General features: G+C 39.9%; 1 protein-coding gene across 1 annotated transcript in view; it reads right to left on the bottom strand.

The window, feature by feature from the left end:
• Positions 1-509: 509 nt before the first annotated feature.
• The window catches only part of adamts6 (ADAM metallopeptidase with thrombospondin type 1 motif 6), a 258,203-nt gene continuing 235,815 nt past the window's right edge, over positions 510-22,897 (bottom strand). Inside the window, exons 21-25 of the mRNA XM_033029876.1 lie at positions 20,476-20,605; positions 15,115-15,319; positions 9,370-9,546; positions 6,164-6,320; positions 510-4,144 (exon numbers count right to left, since the gene is read on the bottom strand). Coding sequence (XP_032885767.1) covers positions 4,035-4,144; positions 6,164-6,320; positions 9,370-9,546; positions 15,115-15,319; positions 20,476-20,605 — 779 coding nt within the window. The 3' untranslated portion in view covers positions 510-4,034. The remainder of the gene's footprint in view (positions 4,145-6,163; positions 6,321-9,369; positions 9,547-15,114; positions 15,320-20,475; positions 20,606-22,897) is intronic.

The following is a 22,897-nucleotide window of genomic DNA, read 5'->3' as shown; positions in this document are numbered from 1 at the left end:
GGATGATAAATAAATAATGTGCATGAACAGATTCCCCCACATCATAGGTGCTTCTTGTTATAGCCAGAAGAAGGGTAGTGGTGGATGTAGAGGATGACCCAAAGTGAATAAACCATCACTGGGGTGAAGACCAGACATGAAAGAACTCTGCCTAGAATTTAGGCCTCTGCTAAATTTGCTTGCACTCCTTTTGATTTCAGTTTCATTGATGTGGAGTGGTGGTATTTAAAAAAAACATTGTGCTGACTTTAAAGTTCTATCTTACGCTTGGCTTTAACCATATATCACAATAGCACAGTTAAATGTTCCTCAGGCCAACAGAAGATGTTTAAAAACCAGTTGTTGGTATTCCAATGGTGTGTGACTAATGATAATCGTTATAGGGAAGTAAGTAAGTATAGATTTATAGGACTTTTATTCAGTGAAAGGAAAGTGTATTGTTGCAAATAAGCAAGATGGCAGTGAATCAAAATCATTTTCTTATACAGTGGAAGAACTTGGGTCTTATGCTAATTGAAACTGTTTTATTTCTTCAGTTGAACGAGCGATATGTGATGTAAATGTTCCAGCTCCAATAGCAGCACCTTAACAAATGATCATTGACTCGACATCATTTAGAGGAAAATGTCAACTGAGAAACTATCTTTTGCAACCATTTAGTTTACAGATGGTAACATGTACAGAACCACCATATATGGCAGAAGGTCAGGAATAGCTTTTCAACAGGATCATATAGGAGAAAACTGATCTGGATTCTAGCTGCTTTGAACATGGCTTTGCAAAGAAAGTCTAGAGTTCTAGAGTTGCTTCACATTTACACATCGACTATACATCTGCATTACAAAGTTATATCATTCAGCAGATGTTTTATATAATTAATCCATCAAATAAACAACAGGGTAACAAGATTGTTTTACTATGTTTAGAAGCTGCACTTTTATTGTTTTAAATTACCTAAGAAAAAAGTCCTGTGTCACAAATACGGAACACCATTTCACTGAATTTAGTATTAACTTTCTATATACGTAGTGAAATGAATGGAGAACAAGTGTCATGAAACATGGCAATAAATTAGCATATAATTTACAAAAAAGGAAATATTTAATAACAGTGTACCACATTAATACTGAATGTAAAATATAAGCAACTAATCACAATAATACAATGCTATTTCCATTCTGAATAAGGATATTTATGTGACATTCAGTGATTAATACAGTCCATAATTAAATGTACCACTCCATGAAGTATGCACCTTGGGGGTATTTCTGTGAACAAGCCCTTTCTTAGTCTGTATGAGCAGATGCTGATAATACTGCAGTGTGCGCCTTGGGCTCTTCATTGTACTGGTTACAATGTACTGTTCTTCTCAGTATGGCAGGCCTGTCAAACTTCTTTACAGCTTGCACAATTAACTATTATCAGCTTGAAAACTACAGAAAGGATTCAGCTTTTGATAGTAAGGTGGCTACACAGTAGCAGCAGCAAAAAACTGTGCTATTTGAACACTTTCTGGTCCAATTTTGGTTCTGTTTGTTTGGGTCCCATTTGGAAATTTCTCTTCCTCTTAATTTCTTTTTTTTTTTTAATGCATCCTGTTCCCTTTAATAATGTTATCCAAATTCCTTGAGGGAGTTGCATTAATTCCACTGTCAGTGCTGTCCTATAGTGTAGATAATACATTCAACTCCCTGGTTATATAGCACCAGTACCACAAGACAAAATAAAAAACCAATCCATGGAAACAAGTCTCTGCAATGTTAATACCTAAGTTGAGGTAAAGAGGAGATCTTTAAGCATAGTTCCTTGTTGAAATGAAACATTAACTGATTAACACACTCATGCCCTGGAGTACTAAGCACTGATTCTTGGGATTGTCATAGCACTGTTCCCTTTACGAAGCTCAGATTTCTCAAGGCATAACAGCACCAAGTTAGTTTATTCAAAAGGATGTCCAATATATGGAACTAGTTTGTTGCAAGCCCAGTGATAGGCATTTGAACTAGCACCATGTTGACCTGGCCAGTTGTATTGTGGAACAAAGCAGTTTAAAAATACTGTCGAGAGGTAGTAGATGACAGACAAGATTTTCGTGGTTATAATTGAGTGTACAGCACATCATCCAATATAGATTGTCAAAAATTATGTCGTTCTGAATTTATATCTGAAAGGTTTTCTCGTTACCTATGACTTCATAAACAAATATGCAAAATGACAATTTCCTGGTGCAGGCTGTCCTCAGATGAAATTGCCAGCTTGTACATTTTTGTATAACAAATCACATCCTTGCTGATTAAATATTTTAGCTGATGTATAATTAGCTAGTTAGTTTTCTTTATTTAAAAAAAATCAAAATTTTTCACGAAAATGACTTTAAAATAATTCCTTTGAAATGAAAATAAATGTACTCTACTAAACATTGGTTTCATTCAAAATCTACAGAATCTCACTTAACTGATGAAAAGTGCCCCGTTTTGCATGTTAATGGATTTTGTACACAATGATTTACAAATATTCTCACTTAAGATAGGTTCATTGCACTAGACAAAAGAGGCACAGTTCAAAACAAATGCACATTCATTAAAGTACCTGTTGCAATCTGTAAGTGTTCAAGTACTGTAGTAATATGAACAAGTATCCTCTTTTATTATCTCCATATTGTCTTTAATCAAGCTAGGCCACTTATCTTACAAGCACTGGGCTTTGGAATCATGTATGTTTTTTTACCTTTAGTGTACAAATACTATGTGGTTTCACATTTAAATATTATTCAGGTAAACAATATATTGTCAAATCTAAACTTAATGTATTGCTAATATTCCTGCTGAGAGTAGTGCGACTAAATATTCTAATCATTTATATTTTCTCTTTCTGAAATATTCTTTTGAAAGAGAGAAGTATCTGGAGATTTTTGTCCTTTTTTATTACAAGCTTCCTTGAAAGGTGTGCCTGGTTTCAAAGTAGATAGTCTGTCTGTGTATTACATGGTGGTCGCATCCAGAACTGCTTGAACAGAGCCTGCTTTAAGCAACTCGGTGGTGCCTGTGTGGTCAAACACACTCCAAAACCAGTGGTGTAAGCAAGAGCAGTTGGAGCAGTACATTTCAGGCTCTGGGCATTTCTATTTATATTGGGAGTGTGGCAGTTTGGTGCATGATCTCTGCATTTCCTTACTTCACAATGGTAAAAGAAACACCCATGCTTCAATTAATTTGTTTAAAAAAATGGCAAATTGAAAGATATTAATGTTATTTAGAACACAATTTAATTTGAACTCTGGTTGGCAGCAAGAAACCTTCATCGATTTGGATGCATTCCTGCATCTTTACTAGAATAATGCTTCAATTCTCTTTCATTTATTAAATGGAGTAATTCTGACTGACATTTCCAGTGTTGGGGTATCATTTTTTTTTCTAAACCACTTAGCCTTGAAAATAGGAATTTTGGTGGAAAGAACTAGGAATGTAGCACCATGTAGAGAAGAAATATGTTCCATTTTTGGTTTTATTTTAAAAATAACTTATCTGTTGATACTATAAAACTTATTTTGGTCACTGTGAGAGATAAATAATTGTAATAGTTCCTAAAGTGTGTTGAAATCATATCTGTCCATTTTTATTTAGCTAGGCAAGCTCTGATAATTATTATTTTCTGCCTTATCAGCCTTTGAACATATACAAACTGTTCTCTCTTATTTAGGTCCAATATATATTACATTAACTTTCTGGTCCCTGGAGATGAACCAACTATTCAATTTGTTCAAGTGAACGTGCGTGTCCTGAACAGCTGAGTGATTTTCATGTTGCTGAGCAGAAAACTTAGAACTGGCATCTCCTCCGCTCTGTGTCCAGCACCTTAGTAAAAAAAAAATCCCACTTCACAGAAGTTAAAATAACAGCAAATTATTGTCAGCTGAAGCTGACCAGTGGTCACCATTTCCACAGGGTAGAGTTTGTGGGACATCAAATCCCGTTCCTTGTTGAATTCAGGGCAGGCACGTTTTCCATGATAGAATTAACAAGGCTTGCTTTGGGTCAGTGTCCTTGGCAGGTCTTACAGCACATTTGTCTAAAGTACGCCCTGCTGCAGAACTTGAACTTCAGCACCAGTGGGCAGTAAGCCACTTTGTTCACATCTTTGCATTCTGTGGGTAAAATAATTGACAGCATTGAGTGCAGCTACAACATTAATTCATTTCAAAGATGTACATGCCCTTACCAGAAACATCCCAAATCCTCCAACTTAAATAACTCATCCTTTAATGAATGAGTGCAATTTTTCTGTGTTTTTATTTTTTTGCAGTGCAGAAACCATTTAATCTTTTTCAGAAAATAAATCTTTCTTGCTTTTTCATACATAACCATCCATATGGTACACATATGGATGAATTCCCCAGACTTGTACTGTGTGCGGAGTTAACTTTAAGGAAGCACAGGTCAGAGATGGGTTTAAAACATTCAAGCTCCGTCTCTCTGAATCATGCTTCCGTCAAGCTCAAATCTTCACTGGCATTTATTCTATAACTTTTTGCTACAAAAACTTCTGGTTGGTCATAATACAGAAGCTTTATATTATGGGTTCCAAAAATCTGTCAAATATGGGTTTTTTTAAAAATATGATATTTGGCTTAGTGCAACCATATTGAAAACACATTAACATTTCATCATTTGTAAAAATACAACATCAACTGTAAAACAACATTAAAATTAACTTGTTCCTGATAAAATTATTATTTAATCACTATGATGAAGGATCCTCTTCAGAAGATTAATTGGTATTTCTCTTTTAGATACTGACTACATGATTAATTTTCAGCAGTTCCAGTTTTTACCTTAGATTTATTATGGCCGTACTTTACCTTTGTTTAATGATTTACCTTTGCAAAATGTACCATAACCATGCGTCAAATTTTGTCTGTGAAACTTGCCGATCCATTGGTTAATATAATACATCGTCTGGAATCAATGAATCATAAGGAATATCCATGTCTTGACTTACAGATGTGGAATACACCAAGGATATACATTACGGTCAAAACAAGAAATACTAAATGGCAAAGTACTTGCAGCTACTGTGAGGGGTGCATTAACACGCTACATAAACTGCAAAGGAACTTGAAACTGCATGAAAAATAATTAAAATGCCATTTTGGTTCAGGTTTCGGATGACCTTGGACTGTCTGGATCCTGCAGCCACATATGTGCTTTAAAATAAATGGTACAGAACTCTAGCAGTGGTTAGACTATTGGTGTTTGTACTGCAGTATAGTCTCAACAGTAAATGTAACATTACACTTAAAAGAAGCAATCCTTCAAAGCCTGGTTTAAAAAAATACAGTAATTCAAAAGCACAACTCAAGAACTCAAACAGATGTTGACTTCAACGGTGTGTCTTTTGTTGGTATAAACTTTCACAACTGGTTAAAATTATTACGCTAAATGCTGCCTCGCTTCTGTCATCAATTGAGAAAACATAGATATTGACTCCAAATTATTTCAAAAACGGATTTATTGCAATAAACTGAATTTGACTGTTTGCAAATGCTTGATATGCTGCAAAACCAAGCACCATATCTAACACTAAGCAAAGAGTGCAGAAGAAGCTAACTTGGCTAGTTCCTTCAAATGGGAACCGTGCACTAGTTGAGATAGTTTCATATTAAAGAGCAATGTTGCATGAAGTTAGGCTGGCAGCCACATTATTTTTCATACTCCCTGTTAAAATCTGGGTGTTATTTATATTGGGAAATGATCCATCAAAATTGTATGTCATCAAATTAAATTATTGAATAGACTGACCTGTTTATCAGTACTTTAAACTAATTTGTGTCATTTGTAATAAAAAGCTTACGTCAAAGGACATAAATCTGTTGCTTATTTACAAATTACTACGTCAGTATGATTCTTTTGAAATACCATGTAAGAAAAGCCCAATGTTTGCAAATTCCATAGCTTTAACTTGGCAGAAAAGTTTTTGACATTATTAAGAGACCCAGCGGCTCAAACTGCAAGCAATGCATCACACTAGAGCAATTTAGAAATGACAGCGCCAGTCGCTTCTAAAATGTCTACTGACATTTCTTAAACAGTTCAAATTCTAGAGGTCCTTGAAGAAGCAGCCCTGAAATGTCACCCACTCATGCTGTGTATTTTTCAGCACCTACCTTCTGCATTGGCGACAGGGGTAGCATCACATTTACTCTCGCACTGCTGCATTGAGGGTGGTCGAAGGGCTTCAGGACACTCAGTAGATGGCTGGCCAGTATATGAAAGACATTGCACTGTCCTCATTTGCTGGCCAAGACCACATTGTGCAGAACACTGCAATAAATAAAGAACAGAAATACATGTTAACGGCTGTCTTGCTAGTCACTTGTTTCAGCCTGTTCATAAGTTGCAGTAGCAGAATAAGGCCATTCGGCCTATCAAGTCTACTCAGTCATTCAATCATGGTTGATCTATCTATCCCTCTCAACCCCATCTTCCATCTTTCCCCCCATAACCCCTGACACGCTTACTAATCAAGAATCTGTCAATCTGTTCTTGTCCATTGGTTCATATTTCTTCCTCAACTTCATTTTAACCCATTGGGGAAATTGGAAATTGGAAAATTCATTATTTTCCCCAATCTGCAGCCATGGCATCTTTGACGTCCTCCAACCCTTTCAGTTACCAGTTTTGGCTCCTAGCTGGTTAGGATCTCCTATACTGTGTTTCCTACCATTTCTGCCTTTTATTAATTTCCTACTTTCTCCTCTTTTAATAAATCGTCTGTGATTCACAAACCTTCACCGTCTGCTCCCAGCAGGCACCACCTGCATGATTGATATTCTCTCTGTCTTTCTCTCTCGGTCTCAACCCTATCACAGCCTTTATTCTCTCTACCCCTCTCCCTGTTCTGCTACTTAAAACATGATTACTTTCTCAAACCCGATGACGGATCAATCACTGAAAATGCTTCCTTCAAATGATGCTTCTGACCCTGTAGAGTGTTTCAAGCATTGTCTGTTTTATCCCAGATTTCCAGCAGCTGCACTTTTCTTGCTTTTCAATGCCTATTAAATCTTAACATTAATCCACAACAAATAGATAATGAAGCATGCTCAACATCAAAATGTTATGGCTGTAATTCTGCAAGGTCACCTTGGACTAGGTTTTCTGCTCAATGATAGTACTGCTGCGAAGGTCAGCTGTAAAGCCAGCTGAAGTGTAGCAGGGGAATTGAGTTGGCTGCAAGTGTGTGCAGCTGGCTTGAAACATCTGAATAATCCTGGTGGCCTCCATGTCTCTACTTAGAGGAAATGCATTGCTCTGGTGCACGATAACACTCAACTTCCTGCAGGAGATATTTTTCCTGGCATGCTATGAACAAAATGGATTCAGAACTGACACTCATAGAAACATAAAGGGCTGTGGTGGACAGGCATTATTCTCGCTGGAGGTCTGTTAGCAGTGGAGTTCCACAAGGATTTATATTGGGACCTCCTGAGTTGGTGATATATATAAATGACTTGGACATAAATGTGGTTGGGTTGGTTAGTAAGGTTGCAGAGAACACCAAGATGGCTGGACTTGCAGACAGTGAGGAAGGCTTTCAAAGCAGGATATAGATCAACTACAGAAATGGGCAGAGAAATGGCAGCTCATTACAATTGCTTCAGATTACAAATACCATTTATTATAGACAATAGACAATAGGTGCAGGAGTAGGCCATTCTGTCCTCTGAGCCAGCACCGCCATTCAATGAGATCATGGCATGAGGCCCTTCTGCAGTTGTACAGAGACCTGGTACAGTTTTGGTCCCCTAATTTGAGGAAGGACATTCTTGCTATTGAGGGAGTGCAGCGTAGGATTACAAGGTTAGTTCCCGGGATGGCGGGACTGTCATATGCTGAGAGAATGGAGCGGCTGGGCTTATACACTCTGGAGTTTAGAAGGATGAGAGGGTATCTTATTGAGATATAAGATTGTTAAGGGTTTGAACACACTAGAGGCAGGAAACGTGTTCCTGATGCTGGGGGAGTCCAGAACCAGGGGCCACAGTTTAAGAATAAGGGGTAAGCCATTTAGAACGGAGACGAGGAAACACTTTTTCTCACAGAGAGTTGTGAGTCTGTGGAATTCTCTGCCTCAAAGGGCGGTGGAGGCAGGTTCTCTGGATGCTTTCAAGAGAGAGCTAGATAGAGTTCTTAAAGATAGCAGAGTCAGGGGATATGGGGAGAAGGCAGGAACGGGGTACTGATTGGGGATGATCAGCCATGATCACATTGAATGGCGGTGCTGGCTCGGAGGACCAAATGGCCTACTCCTGCACCTAGTGTCTATTGTCTATAATAAATGGTATTTGTAATCTGAAGCAATTGTAATGAGCTGCCACCTATTGTCTATTATTGTCTTGCTATGAAGGCCAACATGCCATTCACTTTCTTCACTGCCTGCTGTACCTGCATGCTTACTTTCATTGACTGATGAACAAGGACCCCCAGATCACGTTGTACTCCTCCTTTTCCCAACTTGACACCATTTAGATAATAATCTGCCTTCCTGTTTATGCTACCAAAGTGGATAACCTCACATTTATCCACATTAAACTGCATCTGACATGCATCTGCCCACTCACCCAACCTGTCCAAGTCACCCTGCATTCTCATAGCATCCTCCTCACTGTTCACACTACCACCCAGTTTTGTGTCATCTGCAAATTTGCTAATGTTACTTTGAATCCCTTCATCCAACTCATTGATGTATATTGTAAATAGCTGCGGTCCCAGCACCGAGCCTTGCAGTACCCCATTAGTCACTGCCTGCCATTCTCAAAGGGACCCGTTAATCCATACTCTTTGTTTCCTGACTGCCAACCAATTTTCTATCCATGTCAGCACTCTACCCCCAATACCATGTGTCCTAATTTTGTCCACTAATCTCCTATGTGGGACCTTATCAAATGCTTTCTGAAAGTCCAGGTACACTACATCCACTGGCTCTCCCTTGTCCATTTTCCTAGTTACATCCTCAAAAAATTCCAGAAAAGCAGTCAAACCTGATTTATTGTGAATATTAAATTATTTTTTTGTGAAACAAATCCCCATAAATCAAGAATGTGGACTCTAAACAGTTAATTGCTTTATGACAAAAATGTGTAAATGGAGTATTTCAAAATTTAAAAAATCCTGTTTTCATATGATTTACTTTTTGATGAGAAGATTAAAAAAATAATGTATAAAACTGAAATTTGGTACAATCTTCAAACCTCTTTCAACAGTTACCTTGCATCATGTGCAGCTCATATTCATTTATGCACTCAGGACTGTCAGATAAATGAGTGCTAAGAGAACAGAATACCATAACTTCACTTTAATGCCAACTTACCAAACCCCATTCTCCCATGACCCATCGTGGAGGTGGGCATCGCCCGAGGCTGCAGCGAATTCGGGCCGGAGGTTTGTTTTCATTAGAACAATGGAAGGGCGGGAAAGTCTTGCTCAGGTCACTGCTCTTGCACAAAACAATTCGATGCTTAAATCCTGGGCCACATTTTGGAGTACACTGAAATAGAAGATTGTAATATGCTTAAAATTTCAGTCTCGGTTCAAAAACATTGAAATCTAATGAGGCTTTCCAGTTCTGTTGGATGTCACAATGCCTCCACTCAAGGCTCAAATGATGTCAGCAGCATACAGTGATGGTACTTCTAAGGAATTTGGAAAAACCCCCAATATTTATGCAACCATTTGGCATAAATATTTATAGAATTGCTGTGTTCTTGTGGGAATGAGATATCAAAAATGAAAATGCTTTCAACATTCCCAAAGTGACCAAATTTGGCATTGCAATCATTACTGTGAACCACTGGCTGACAAATATAAAAGTTGGTGTTGTAACAAAAGAAGGCAAAGTGCGCTCTTGGTGGTGTTATTTGGTGTGGGATTGCTCTAAACAGGAATTGATAAATTTTGATTCATGATCTTGTCAATGTAAACAAGACATCCAAGTCATGTCAACCAATACATCAGTAGCAAAATTACAATCAATGTCAGAGCTTCACGGCTGGAGTATGGAAATCAACTGAGTTTCCTGGCCTGATCACAGTGCATTGGATGTCAACTGATGATAGGTTAGAATTTAGAAGCATTGTTCCAACGTGAAATAGTTGCTGTCATATACAATCTAGGCACACAAAGAATGGTGCCAGAAAGAAGAGGATTCATGCAGAATACTAATCCTAGTCAAAGCAGGCAAAAACCCTCCTACGATGCTGCCACCAATACAGATGACAAAATATAACAAAGGAAATACATTTGCGGTGGAGCCAATAATTCTTGCCAATATATACTGTACTCAGCAGAAAACTGGAATCCTCAGAAAAGCAGTGATCAGGTGTTTCTTCGGGGCTTTGGAGATTTCCTGCTGAAATCATGAGGGGAGAACAGGAATCCTAAGTAGGGAGTCCCGTGAATCTAGTTCTCTGATCTTCTATCAAGTGAAACTCCGCAAGAAAAGTACGGTATTTATATCTTGGTTTCCAAACATTTTTTCCATGTTCTGGGCCACACCGTAACCTGAACACCACCCAAAATTGAGACCAAAGGGAAACAGACCATATAAATGACACAGCCTAGCCCACCTCATTCTGCCTTTTGTCTGAAAGTCCATCCTTAGGAATAAGGAACAAGCTCACATTTATATGGCACTTTTTGTGACCTTAAAACATCCCAAAGCACCCTTAAGGGCCTGTCCCACGAGCATGCGACTCCACGCGGCAAGCGCGACTTAATTGACTCCATGCGACAAGCGCGACCTAACCAGAAGCGGGGGCCGCGCGGAGGTCGAGTGAGTGACATGAATTGCGAGCGAAGTCCGCGGGAAGTTCGCGCGTGACGTATGGCGTCGAGGCGGCTGCGGGCCGGCAGGCCATTGCCGCGCGGAATTTTTGAACACGGTCAGTTTTTCGGAGCCCCGCGCGATGTCGGGACCAGCTCCGCGCAACTCCATACGGCTCCGGCGATCGAAGTGGGACCAGCCCCGCGAGGCCGTATGACTCAAGCGACCACGTTAGGTTGCGCTTGCCGCATGGAGTCGCTTAGGGCGCGCTTGCCGCATGGAGTCACATGCTCGTGGGACAGGCCCTTTACAATCAATGAAAGACCTTTGGAGTGAAGTCACTGCTCTACAGTTGGGAAATGTTGTAAAAATAATTTAAACATCCGGCAAGTAAAAGTTTACGTTTTGTTTTTAAAATCTATCAGTGATTGGATAAACAAAACCCACCCGGAGATCCCTTGCACCTATACAACTCAGAAATCAATCAGAACAAAGTTATGATGATTGATTTCAGACTTACTTAGAGAGCACAATCATGAACAGCTGGAAGGCATGTCAAACCTGTTCTGTGACAGTAATTTACGTTTAGAAATATAACCTCTCTTGAAGACTGCATGCAGCTTGGCAGAACTGCAAGTTTGGATGCCAATTCCATTCACTGTCCCACTGGTGAAATGAAACTTCTTGTGCACCAGAAATGTGAAGACCTGTCTAGTGGGCAAGGGTCTATATTTCGGCACTGTGCGCGAACTAACGCGATGTGTGAAGAATAAGATCTGCCATTACACTGGGCTGTTAACACAGATTCACTAAAGAAGGCCATTCTGCCTATTGAGTACTCCATTTACAGATATGATCTAGTCCCACTCCCCATCTTCTTCCAAAGATCTACAAGTTCTGTTCTTTCAGAAACTCATTCAGCTCGCAATGAACTGCCTCCATTACAACTCCTGGCAGTGCATACCAGACCGTAACCATTCATAGTTGGTTCTTGGCCAATTACCTTCACTCCTTGTCCCCTTAACTCCTTGTTAGTGGAAATACTTTCTATCAACTCTGTTTACACCTTTCATAATGTTTAATACCTCTGTCAGATCCCCTTGCAACTTCCCCAGTTTCAAGAAGAACAACTCTAGCTATAAACATTATTAATATCCCTACAGGGATTTACAGAAGAGTAAGCTGACAGGCCTTAATGACCACTGACAGGTGCCACTAAAGCCTGTGATGATGAGTAGTTTCAGAGGTTGGTTATGATGCATATCAGCTGCTCCTTCAAAGACCTAGGTCCACTACTTCTCATTTACTGCCAATGAAGATCAATAGAAGATGTGATCTTGCTGGCTCTCCACTCTGCACTGAGCCACTTGGTCAATAAGAACACACAGGTCAGTCTGTTTTCATTGAATACAGCTTGGTGTTCAATACCATCATTTTCTCCAAACTTATTATCAAACTCAGAGAACTGAGCCTCCACTCATCCCTCTGCATGGATCTTCAACTTCCTCAATGGCAGACCACAATCAGTACAAATTGGCAACATTTCCCCTCGATACAGGACCACCTCAATGCCATGTGGTCAGCCTCCTGCTCTACTCTCTCTATACCCATGACTATGGGCAGATATAACTCCAACACCATTTTTAAATTCACTTATTCATGTGTGTATATATTTATATTATGGTATATGGACACACTGATCTGTTTTTGTAGTAAATGCCTACTATGTTCTGTGTGCTGAAGCAAAGCAAGAATTTCATTGTCCTATCAGGGACACATGACAATAAACTCACTTGAACACTAATGATGCCATCATTGCTGGCTGAACAATGGGTGGTGAATTTGTGGAATTATTTGCCACAGAAGGTTGTGGAGGCAAAGTCAGTGGATATTTTTAAGGCAGAAATAGATAAGATTCTTGATTAACACGGGTGTCAGAGATTATGGGGAGAAGTCAGGAGAATGGGGCTAGGAGGGAGAGATAAATCAGCCATGATTGAATGGCGGAATGGACTTGAGGGGCCGAATGGCCTAATTCTACTCCTATCACCTATGATCCTATGAATGGGTAACGATATGACCAGAGTACAGGAGGTAGATTGAATGGTGCCAGAGCAACAATCTTGCTTTCAATGTTGGCAAGACCAGAGCTGATTGTTGACATTAAGAGGGAAAGCCAAGGATCTATAAACCTGTCTTCATCAAGTTCCTTGGCATGCGTAACATTGAAGGTCTGTGCTGGGCCTAGCACAATAATGCAATCACAAAGAGAGCGTATCCAATGCTTCTACTTCCTCAGAATATTAAGGAGATTCAATGTGTCTACAGTATATCTCTATTGAACTTTTCTCAGGTGTTCGTGGAGAGTATACTGACTGGTTGCACCACTTCCTGGTTCATCAATTTGAATGCTCAGGAATGAAGAAGACTGCAGAAGATGGTTGACACTGCCCAGTCCATCACAGATATTGACCTCCCCACCTTTGGAGGGAACTAAAAGATGCGCTGCCTTAAAAATGCAGCCAATATTATCAAGGATCCACAGCACCCTGACCACGCTCTCATATCGCTGCTATTATTGGGGAAAAAGGTATAAGATGAAAACAGCTTCTTCCTCGCAACCATCAGGACCATGAACATTTTCAGCCACTATTATCTTCTTTAGACTTTGGGCGTCTTTCACTAATATGGTTACTTGGTATTATGGTTATCAATTTATTGTATTTATTGTATTTTTGGTGATTAAATATTATCTATGTTGCTGCGTTTACGGGTGAGTTAAGCTACAGCAAGTAAGAATGTCATTGTTCCATTGTGGGTACATATGACAATTAAACACTTTTGACTTGAGATTTTTCTAAAGCTTTTCTGCAGCCTGTCTAAAGCCTGTCTAAAGCCTTTATATCTTCACTAAAAATATCATACAAAGAACAGGAGACAAAAAACAATGTTTGATGAAAGATTATCAGGCCTTCATTGCCCTCTATTTAGGCCTGTATTTATAAAATTAAACACCCTAATCTCCCCCAATTACAGGTACAAGTGTTCTTCTACTCCTTTTGGAACACCCCCCCCCCCCCAAAGTTAACATAGCTTCATCACATTCTACCTAAGAACATATAACTTCACATTTTTCAGTACTAAATGTAATCTACCACCTACCCACCCATTCTGCCACCCTGTTTATAACTCCTTGAAGTGTATCCAGTTGAAGGGCAGAGCTAGCTCAAGGAGCTTAATGCCTATTCTTGCACTTCCTGTTTATTAATACTTACTGTCTCATTAGTTTCTCACAGTTTACTCCATCTCCAACTATATCATCTGAAAACTGGAAGTGGTGTCCTGGACACTGAGATGTTAAACAGCTTTTGTGGTAAGATGACAAAAAATAATTTTCCCCTTATATTTTGGCTCCCACTCGTCCGCTTTCAAATGGTAAATATTAGGGTTATCACTTGAGGAATTCCAGCAAATTACTTCATCCCATGGGAGGAGATGGGGGAGGGATGTCATTTTCGGACATTACATCTAAAGGGGGGAATGAAAGCAGTGCTTACCCCTCATTAACCAACCCTATATCAAGGAACGGGGACCAGGAACCAATGGCACCCCTCAAGTTGTGTTCACAAGAGGCTTCCTCCACCTTCCCCAGTAATCCCAAAAGTAAACAAACGTGGAAATTAAGAATCTGTGCACTGATCTATATCTCACAACTAAATATTTCCTGAAGGAAGTGGCTCATTACTTGTGCAGTTCTACTGAAGAGATTGAGACAACTGCTTGGCCCCCAGCAAAGATTTTTACTCTACAACCACCATTCCTGATCGTGAGAAACAACCGAAGGGACAACCATGTCTTATTTAGTGCCAATGGAGCAATATTCAGAAAATATATTGAGCTTTGTTAAAATCAATTCTTATAGCAGTTTGGCATGCAAGCAAAAGCACATAACTATTGCATCATAAAAATCTGTAAATGACATTACAAGTTTACAGGACATGAAACTGCACCCCTGGATATTTTGATAACTGATGCAGAATATCAGTTGACAGTAGTTTTTTTAGCTATAGTAAGTTTGGTCATAAATTATCTTTTTCACTAAGCACCCTGCAGAGAATGTTCAGGATATAAAATAAGCACATGTGAGACTCGCTCCCCAGCAATAATACAAAATGGAGTTTCATTTTTTCCTTTCTCTTAAGCTAGCAGACGTCTCTACTTGTAATTATAATAAATATAGCAATGCCTTTGAACAGAGTAAACATAAGTAGGGAAGCACATTGGAGTCTGTACCTCAGACCAATCCAACGCAACCCACTGTGGGGGGCAGGACTGATTGTTACAGGGCTCTTTCTCAATAGGCCTGTGTGTGAGACAGTGGCTGTCATCTAGGGTTTCTTCCTCAGAAGGTCCAATTTTCCTAATGCACAATACCGTTCGGGTACGCATTCCACCATCGCATGTTTTGCTGCATTCTGACCAATCTCCAATGAACCATCTGGAAGTCAGAGAAGATAAGTTGGCGTTACAGAATGATACACCCAGAAACCTATTCAGCCTATAATGACAGTGTTGCCTCTTTGAAAGAGTTATCTAATTAGTCCCATTTCTTTTCATGGACATGCCCAATTCCCTTTGGACGTCGCTGTTGAATCTGACACTAAATGTCAAAACTTTTGTTATATTGTAAGAACACGTTTAAAACCTTCAATCAATAATATGAAAATGTAATATAAAATTTAGATAGCTTGCATAATTGTATTGGCCAGACAGTGTTTTTTTTTTCTGATGGCAGAATGTATTAATATGAATGTACTCATTCTTGGGATCCCAAACACATTGTCCAAGAAACCCCTTAACACTCCAAAAGATATTACAGTTTAACATGTATTTTAATGTTGCCTGACATTGCATGATCCAGAATTCAAAGCGTTTGTTAGCTTGGAGTAGACCCACGTGGCTGGCAGCTCATGTAGTGCTCCCCAGAAGAACCCCCTGTAGATTTGTAACCGGCTAGTGCCTTTTTGGCAATCTTGAATCAGAATCCCTTCAAGTTTGCAACAAACCAGCAGATTTTTGTATGAACTTTTATGGAATACTGAGGTCACTATATCAAAGGCGATTCCAAAATCCACCTCTGGGTCACTTTCTCGAAGAGGTTTCTCCGGTAGAATTTGTGTATTCTGAAGACTATTGTTTTACACTTGATCCATTTTATTTCTGATATTCAATTTCATTTGCTTCCTTAGCAGTGAAGTAAGCCAAATTGAACTTTTGAATATTGGCACATTATGCTGTTTAGAGTCATAGTCAAGGTGTCATGCAGCACAGAAACAGGCCCTTCAGCCCAACTTGTTCATGTCAACCAAGATGCACTATCTACATTAGTCCCACCTACCCGCATTTGCAACAAATCCCTCTAAACCTTTCCTATCCATGTATCAGTCCAAATGTCTTTTCAATGTTGTTACAGTACCTGCCTCAACTACCTCCTCTGGAAGCTCGTTCCATATACCCACTCTGTGTGAAAATGTTGTTACTCCAGTTCCTATTAAATCCTTCCCCTCTCACCATAAACATATGTACTCTGGTTCTTGATTTTCCTTCTTTGGGGAAAAGGCTCTGTGAATTCAGCCTAATTATTCCCTTTGTGGTCTTATACACCTCCATAAGATCATCCCTCAGCCTCCTGCTAAACTCCTTGTCTGCCCAACCCCTCCCTACAGCTCAGGTCATGGAAACTGCTTTGTAAATCTCTGCATTCTTTCCAACCTAACAACATCCTTCCTAAGGCAGAGTGACCAAAACTGAACACGTTACTCCAAATACAGCCTCACTAATGTCTTGTACAACTGTAACTTAATGTCCCAACTTCTATAAACAGTACCGTAACTGATGAAGGCCAATGTACCGAAAGCCTTCTTGGCCACCCTATCTAGATGTAATGCCACATTCAGGGAACTCGGTACCTACACACCTAAATCCCTCTGCGCCACAACACTCCCCAAGGACCCGCCATTCACAGTCAATGTCCTGCCCTGGTTTGACTTCCCAGAATGCAACTCACACTTATTTGCATAAACTTCATTAACTATTCCTCAGCCCACATGTCCAACTCATCAAAATCCTGCTGTAATTTTTGCTCAGCATCTTTGCTATTTATGATTCCATCCATTTTAGTGTCATCTGCAAATTTACCAATTATGCCTCTTACATTGGCATCCAAATCGTTGACGTAAACCACAAACAGCAATGAGCCCAACACCGATCCCTGAGGCACACCACTGGTCACAGACCTCCAGTTTGAAAAACACCCTCTGCTTCCTTCCATGAAGCCAATTCTCAGTCCAGTCGGCCAGCTCTCCCTGCATCCCATGCGATTTAACCTTCCACAGCAGCCTACCATGCGGAACCTTATCAAATGCCATTGCTGAAGTCCATATAGACAGCATTTACCGCTTTGCCTTCATCACCCTTGTTGGTTATTTCTTTAAAAAATTCTCAATCAGATTTATAAGGCATGATCTCCCACGTACAAAACCATGCTGACTATCCCTAATCAGCCCCTATCTATCCAAATGCATTTTTGTTCTATCTCTCAGAATCCTCTCCAGTAATTTGCCTACCACAGATGTTAGGCTAAATGGTCTATAGTTCCCAGACTTCTTTGCAGCCCTTCTTAAATAGAGGCATACACTGCAGTCTCCCAGCACCTCATCCGTGTCTAATGGCGATTCATATATCTCAGCCAGGATGCCTGTCATTTCTTCTCTAGATTCCCACAGTATCCTCAGGTATACTATTCAGGCCCGGGAGACTAATCTACCGTCATACGCCCTAGGACATCCAGCATCTGCTTTACGGGAATACGGACTGTCCACAAGACATCTCCATTAACTACCCCAAGTTCCCCAGTGTCCATGTCTTTCTCCATGGTGACAACAAATGCTCATTAAGAACCTTGGCCATCTCCTCTGGCTCCACACAGAGATGACCACTTTGGTTTCTGATGGGCTCTATTCACCCTCCAGTCACCTTCTTTCCCTTAATGTACATAAAATCTCTTTTGATTTTCCTCAATTATCTGCCAGAGCCATGTCCTACCCTTTTTTGCCCTCCCGGTTTCCCTCTTTAGCGTTCTCCTCAGTTCCTGAAATGTCCCCAGGAATACACTTGATCCCAGCTGCCCTGTTCCTGACCAGAGCCTCAATTTCTCTCATCATCCTAGCTTCCTTACTCCCTGGCTTGCCCTTCACTTCAACATGCATGCCCTGAACTCTCACCATCATGCTTTGAAAAATATCCCACTTTCCAGACGTTCCTTTGCCCACAAACAGCTTACTCCAATTAACTTCAGAAATTTCCTGACTAATACCACAGTTTGCCTTGCCCCTATTCTGAATTTTAACTGTGAGATTACCCTTTCTTTTTTCATAGTTTCAAACTAAGAAAACAGTGGTCGCTGGTCTGAAAAAGGCCCACCCATGGACAGTTCAGTCACTTGCCCATCTCAATTTCCAAAGAGTAGATCCAGCTTTACCCTTTTCCTTGCTGGGTCCTTTATGTATTGCCTGAGGAAACATTCCTTAACATATTTGACAAATTCCACCCTGTCTAAGCCCTTGGCACGACCACAGTCTCAATTTGTATTGGTAAATTTAACATTCCCTACTATGACAACCCTGGTAGTTGAGGCAGCTACTAGAATATTAAAAAGACATTTGGACCACCCTGAGCTACCTTCTCAGAGAATGTCTGGGAGTGCATATGCATGTCCGTGATAGTGGTGAGTCAGGAGGTCAGTGGGATGAAGAAGGCATTTTTGCACGCTTGCCCTGTTTGGGAAACCTATTGAGTGTAAAAGTTGAGACATCCTGATGCAGCTGTACAAGTTGTTGGTGAGACACCACATGGAACACTCTGTGCAGTTCTAGTTGCCCGCTTCAGGAAGGATGTCATTAAGTCGGAAATGACAGAAGAGATTCACGAGGATGTTAAGAAGGCTTGTGGGTTTGAGTTATAGGGAGAGGTTAGATAGACCGTCTTTCCTCTTTGTGTTAGGAGGTTGTACAAGATGATGAGGGGCACTCACTGTTAGAGTTAGTTTGGGAGACCATTGTGCTTATGGAAGACTTACAATTTTATAAACATTCTCTCTTTTAGGCTTTGTTGTATTTTTCTCTCAAATGTTTCTAATAAAATTTCAATGGTGCAAGGTATTAAAGAAATATTACTGTTTATATTGGTGGTTATGATTTCCACCACAGCGCTCTCTGCCCTGATCGTTCCTTTAATGTTTTTCCAAGTTCCTGCTTTCATTCCGGTCTGCTTTTTCTCCACTGAATTATTAATATAGGTTGATCTTCCATTTTATTTTTATTTTGATTGGGTCACTCTTGTTTAGTCTAGGCATCTTGACTCTCTGTATTCACTTATCCTGCATGTTCAGCAGTACATATTACTTATATTCTGAAATGTTGGGGGACAAGCCCTACTGATCAACTCACTGAAGCTGTTTCCACATCGCTTTAAGTTAGACATTGCTTGCGGTTCTTTGAATTTCTAAATACCATGTTTTGCTGAACCTGATCGCTTTGAGGTCATAGCCCCCTTGTGATGGTACTAATTTCCTTTCCTTTATTTTCTTTTATAAAGTTAAATGTGTATCGTCTCTGAAGACTTTATTGACACACTTAATCACCAAGCAGTTCTGCACCTCAGACCTCAAATTGCTTGGGTATTCCCAAATTAATGAAGTTGCCCAGAAAGTAACCTTCCTGTTTACATGTGCCCTTCTTATCTGTTAGCAAAGCAGACAAGTTTCCATCTTCCTCCCTAACCTAGTGATCTGTATTGTTTTTCATCTTTAAAATGTGTTTGTTTGCATCTTTAAAAATACTTAACTAGAGGAATGCATTTTAACTTCTCAGCTCCCACAGTCTCAACTCCATTAACCTCCAATGTGTCTCTGACATATAGATCTACACTACCCCCTTTCCTGTCTGCTGCTACTTTTTTTGAGTGCTGTATATTCCTGTATGTTGTATTCATTACAATCCTCTAGAGTCACTTGTGTGCCTGATTTTCTTATCAGATTGCATTCCTTATTGCTACAATGGCCTCTATTTCCAGCATTACCAATGTTTCTGGTAATTCAAGTAGAGAACAGATTTGCCTAATTTCTCAGGTCTGCGTCTGCCTGGTCTTTGTATCCACCTCCTACTTGTCTCTAGGTTTCTGAGACAACATGACTACCTTCAGAATACCTTCCATCTTGTGATCAGTTCTAACTGGGATCTAATTTCTTTCTGCGCTCTCCCCAGCCTATCCGGTTTAAATCATTCTTGCTAGCTGTCTCCTATGTTCATTAGAAGTCTCACGTGTTTGCTTAAGATCCTGCACGTCCATATTTTCTCCAAATTTTCATAATTAAACATGAATAAATATTTTCAGTCCCGGTATCTGGCATTTCTTTACTTCCATAAATAGTTATGCAGTTGAATGGATGGCCATCAAAGAAGACAAAAGGCTAATTTACCTTGCGACACACATCTCATCCTATAGTTTCAATTGATTTAAAGTGCTCTGGAAAGAAAAGCAATATTACTGCTTCTGTAGAGGACAAAAGTACAAAGAAAAACATCTGAAACTTACTCTGGTGGACATGGCTCTATGTTGCAAGCTCTCTGTGTTCCTGGTGGTTTACTCTCAGGGTCACAGTAACTATTCTGGACAATGGAATTGTCATCTAATCTTTTACAAACTACCTCTTGTTTCTGTGCACCTGTAAAAAAAAAAAGGTTTATCCCTCTTTATTATGATTAGCACACTTTAAATAATAATTTATTATTGAAAATTCTTTAATAATATTTTGTTATTGGGGAAATGGGAATACTTAAGAGTTGGTATCCTTAGAAAAATATTTGACACAGTCTTACATTCTGAATTTGCCACAGTTCAAAAAATATATGTGTTTACCAGAAGGATCCAATTTCTTGCATGACAGAGACCTTGCGTCACCCACCATACAGTACATACATAAATCATAGCTAGAGGGACTCCAATTTTCTAGCATGTGCATGTGATGTTTGGATAGATACATTTCACCATTTCTAAAAATTACTCAGCGAAGGGGGGTATTAGCTGACTTCAGCAGGTAAGTAGGAAAACTTTATGCTGATGTGTCCCATCAAATGCCTTTTGGAAAGAAAGATTAGAAAAGATGTTATATGCTAAATAATAAAACTTAAAAATGCACAAATCTTTATAGATATCGGGATAATTTATAATACTATTACAATAAAAATAACAATGGCTTAGCATTCTGTAGGGACAGAGTACTTCCGCAAGGAGATTTCTTAAATCCTACATAAAAGTGTGGTTTTGTTTTAACTGGAGCATGATGACTAATTCTGGGTGCAAAACAATAAGATGAATGTCAAGGCTTTGGACAATGTGCAAAGGAGATATATTGAAATGTTACAAGGGATGAATGACATCATTTAAATGTAAAGACTAATAAATATTCTCCTGAAGGCACAGAATATTTAGGGTGACGGAGGAACTGAAGGAAATTCGCATTAGGCAGGAAATAGTGTTGGGTAGACTGATGGGACTGAAGGCTAATAAATCCCCAGGGCTTGATGGTCTTCATCCCAGGGTACTCAAGGAGGTTACTCTAGATATCGTGGACACATTGGTGATCATTTTCCAATGTTCTATAAATTCTGGATCAGTTCCTGTGGATTGGAGGATAGCTAATGTTATTCCAATTTTTAAGAAAGGAGGGAGAGAAAGCAGGGTATTATAGACCAGTTAGCCTGACTTCAGTAGTGGGGAAGATGCTGGAGTCGATTATTAAAGATGTAATAGCGGCAGATTTGGTCAGCAGTAACAGGATCGGTCCAAGTCAGCATGGATTTACGAAGGGGAAATCATACTTGACAATTTTGGATTTTTGTGAGGATGTAAGAAGTAAAATGGACAATGGACAGCCAATGGATGTCATGCACCTAGACGTTCAGAAATACATTTTGATAAGGTCCCACACAGGAGATTATTGGGCAAAATTAGAGCACATGGTAATGGTATTGGTATTGACATGGATAGAAAATTGGTTGGCAGACATGAAACAAAGAGTAGGGATTAACGGGCCCCTTTCAGAATTGCAGGCAGTGACTTCTTCTTGCGTATGGCATGCACAGCCTAAAGTTGCAGGTCAACTTGTTCTATTTGATATTGTTTGTGCACGTCGGGTTGATTGCATTAGTCGAAACAGGGCGGACCACGTGAAGGTTGCAATCTCCCACCCCAGGCAGTGACTAGTGGGGTGCTGGGACCGCAGCTATTTACAATATACATTAATGATTTAGATGAAGGAATTAAAAGTAACATTAGCAAATTTGCTGATGATATAAAGCTGGGTGGCAATGTGAACTGTGACAAGGATGCTATGAGGATGCAGGGTGACTTGGACAGGTTGGGTGAGTGGGCAGATGCATGGCAGATGCAGTATAATGTGGATAAATTTGAGGTTATCCACTTTGGTGACAAGAACAGGAAGGCATATTATTATCTGAATGGTATCAGGTTAGGAAAAGGGGAAGTACAACGAGACCTGGGTGTCCTTGTACATCAGTCACTGAAAGTAAGCATGCAGGTACAGCAGGCAGTGAAGAAAGCTAATGGCATGTTGGCCTTCATCACGACAGGAGTTGAGTAGAGGAGCAAAGAGGTCCTTCCGCAGTTGTACAGGGCCCTGGTGGGACCACATCTGGAGTATTGTGTGCAGTTTTGTCTCCTAATTTTTAGAAGGACATTCTTGCTATTGAGGGAGTGCAGCGTAGGTTCACAAGGTTAATTCCCGGGATGGAAGGACTGTCATTTGATGAAAGAATGGAGCGACTGGGCTAGTATTCACTGGAATTTAGAAGGATGAGAGGGAATCTTATAGAAACATATAAAATTATTAAGGGATTGGACACGCTAGATGCAGGAAACATGTTCCCGATTTTGGGGGCGTCCAGAACCAGCGGCCACAGTTTAAGAATAAGGGATAGGCCATTTAGAACTGAGA

This window comes from Amblyraja radiata, chromosome 1, assembly GCF_010909765.2.
Source record: "Amblyraja radiata isolate CabotCenter1 chromosome 1, sAmbRad1.1.pri, whole genome shotgun sequence".
In the NCBI taxonomy this organism is placed as follows: domain Eukaryota; kingdom Metazoa; phylum Chordata; class Chondrichthyes; order Rajiformes; family Rajidae; genus Amblyraja; species Amblyraja radiata.
This window is presented reverse-complemented; position numbering and strand designations above follow the sequence as displayed.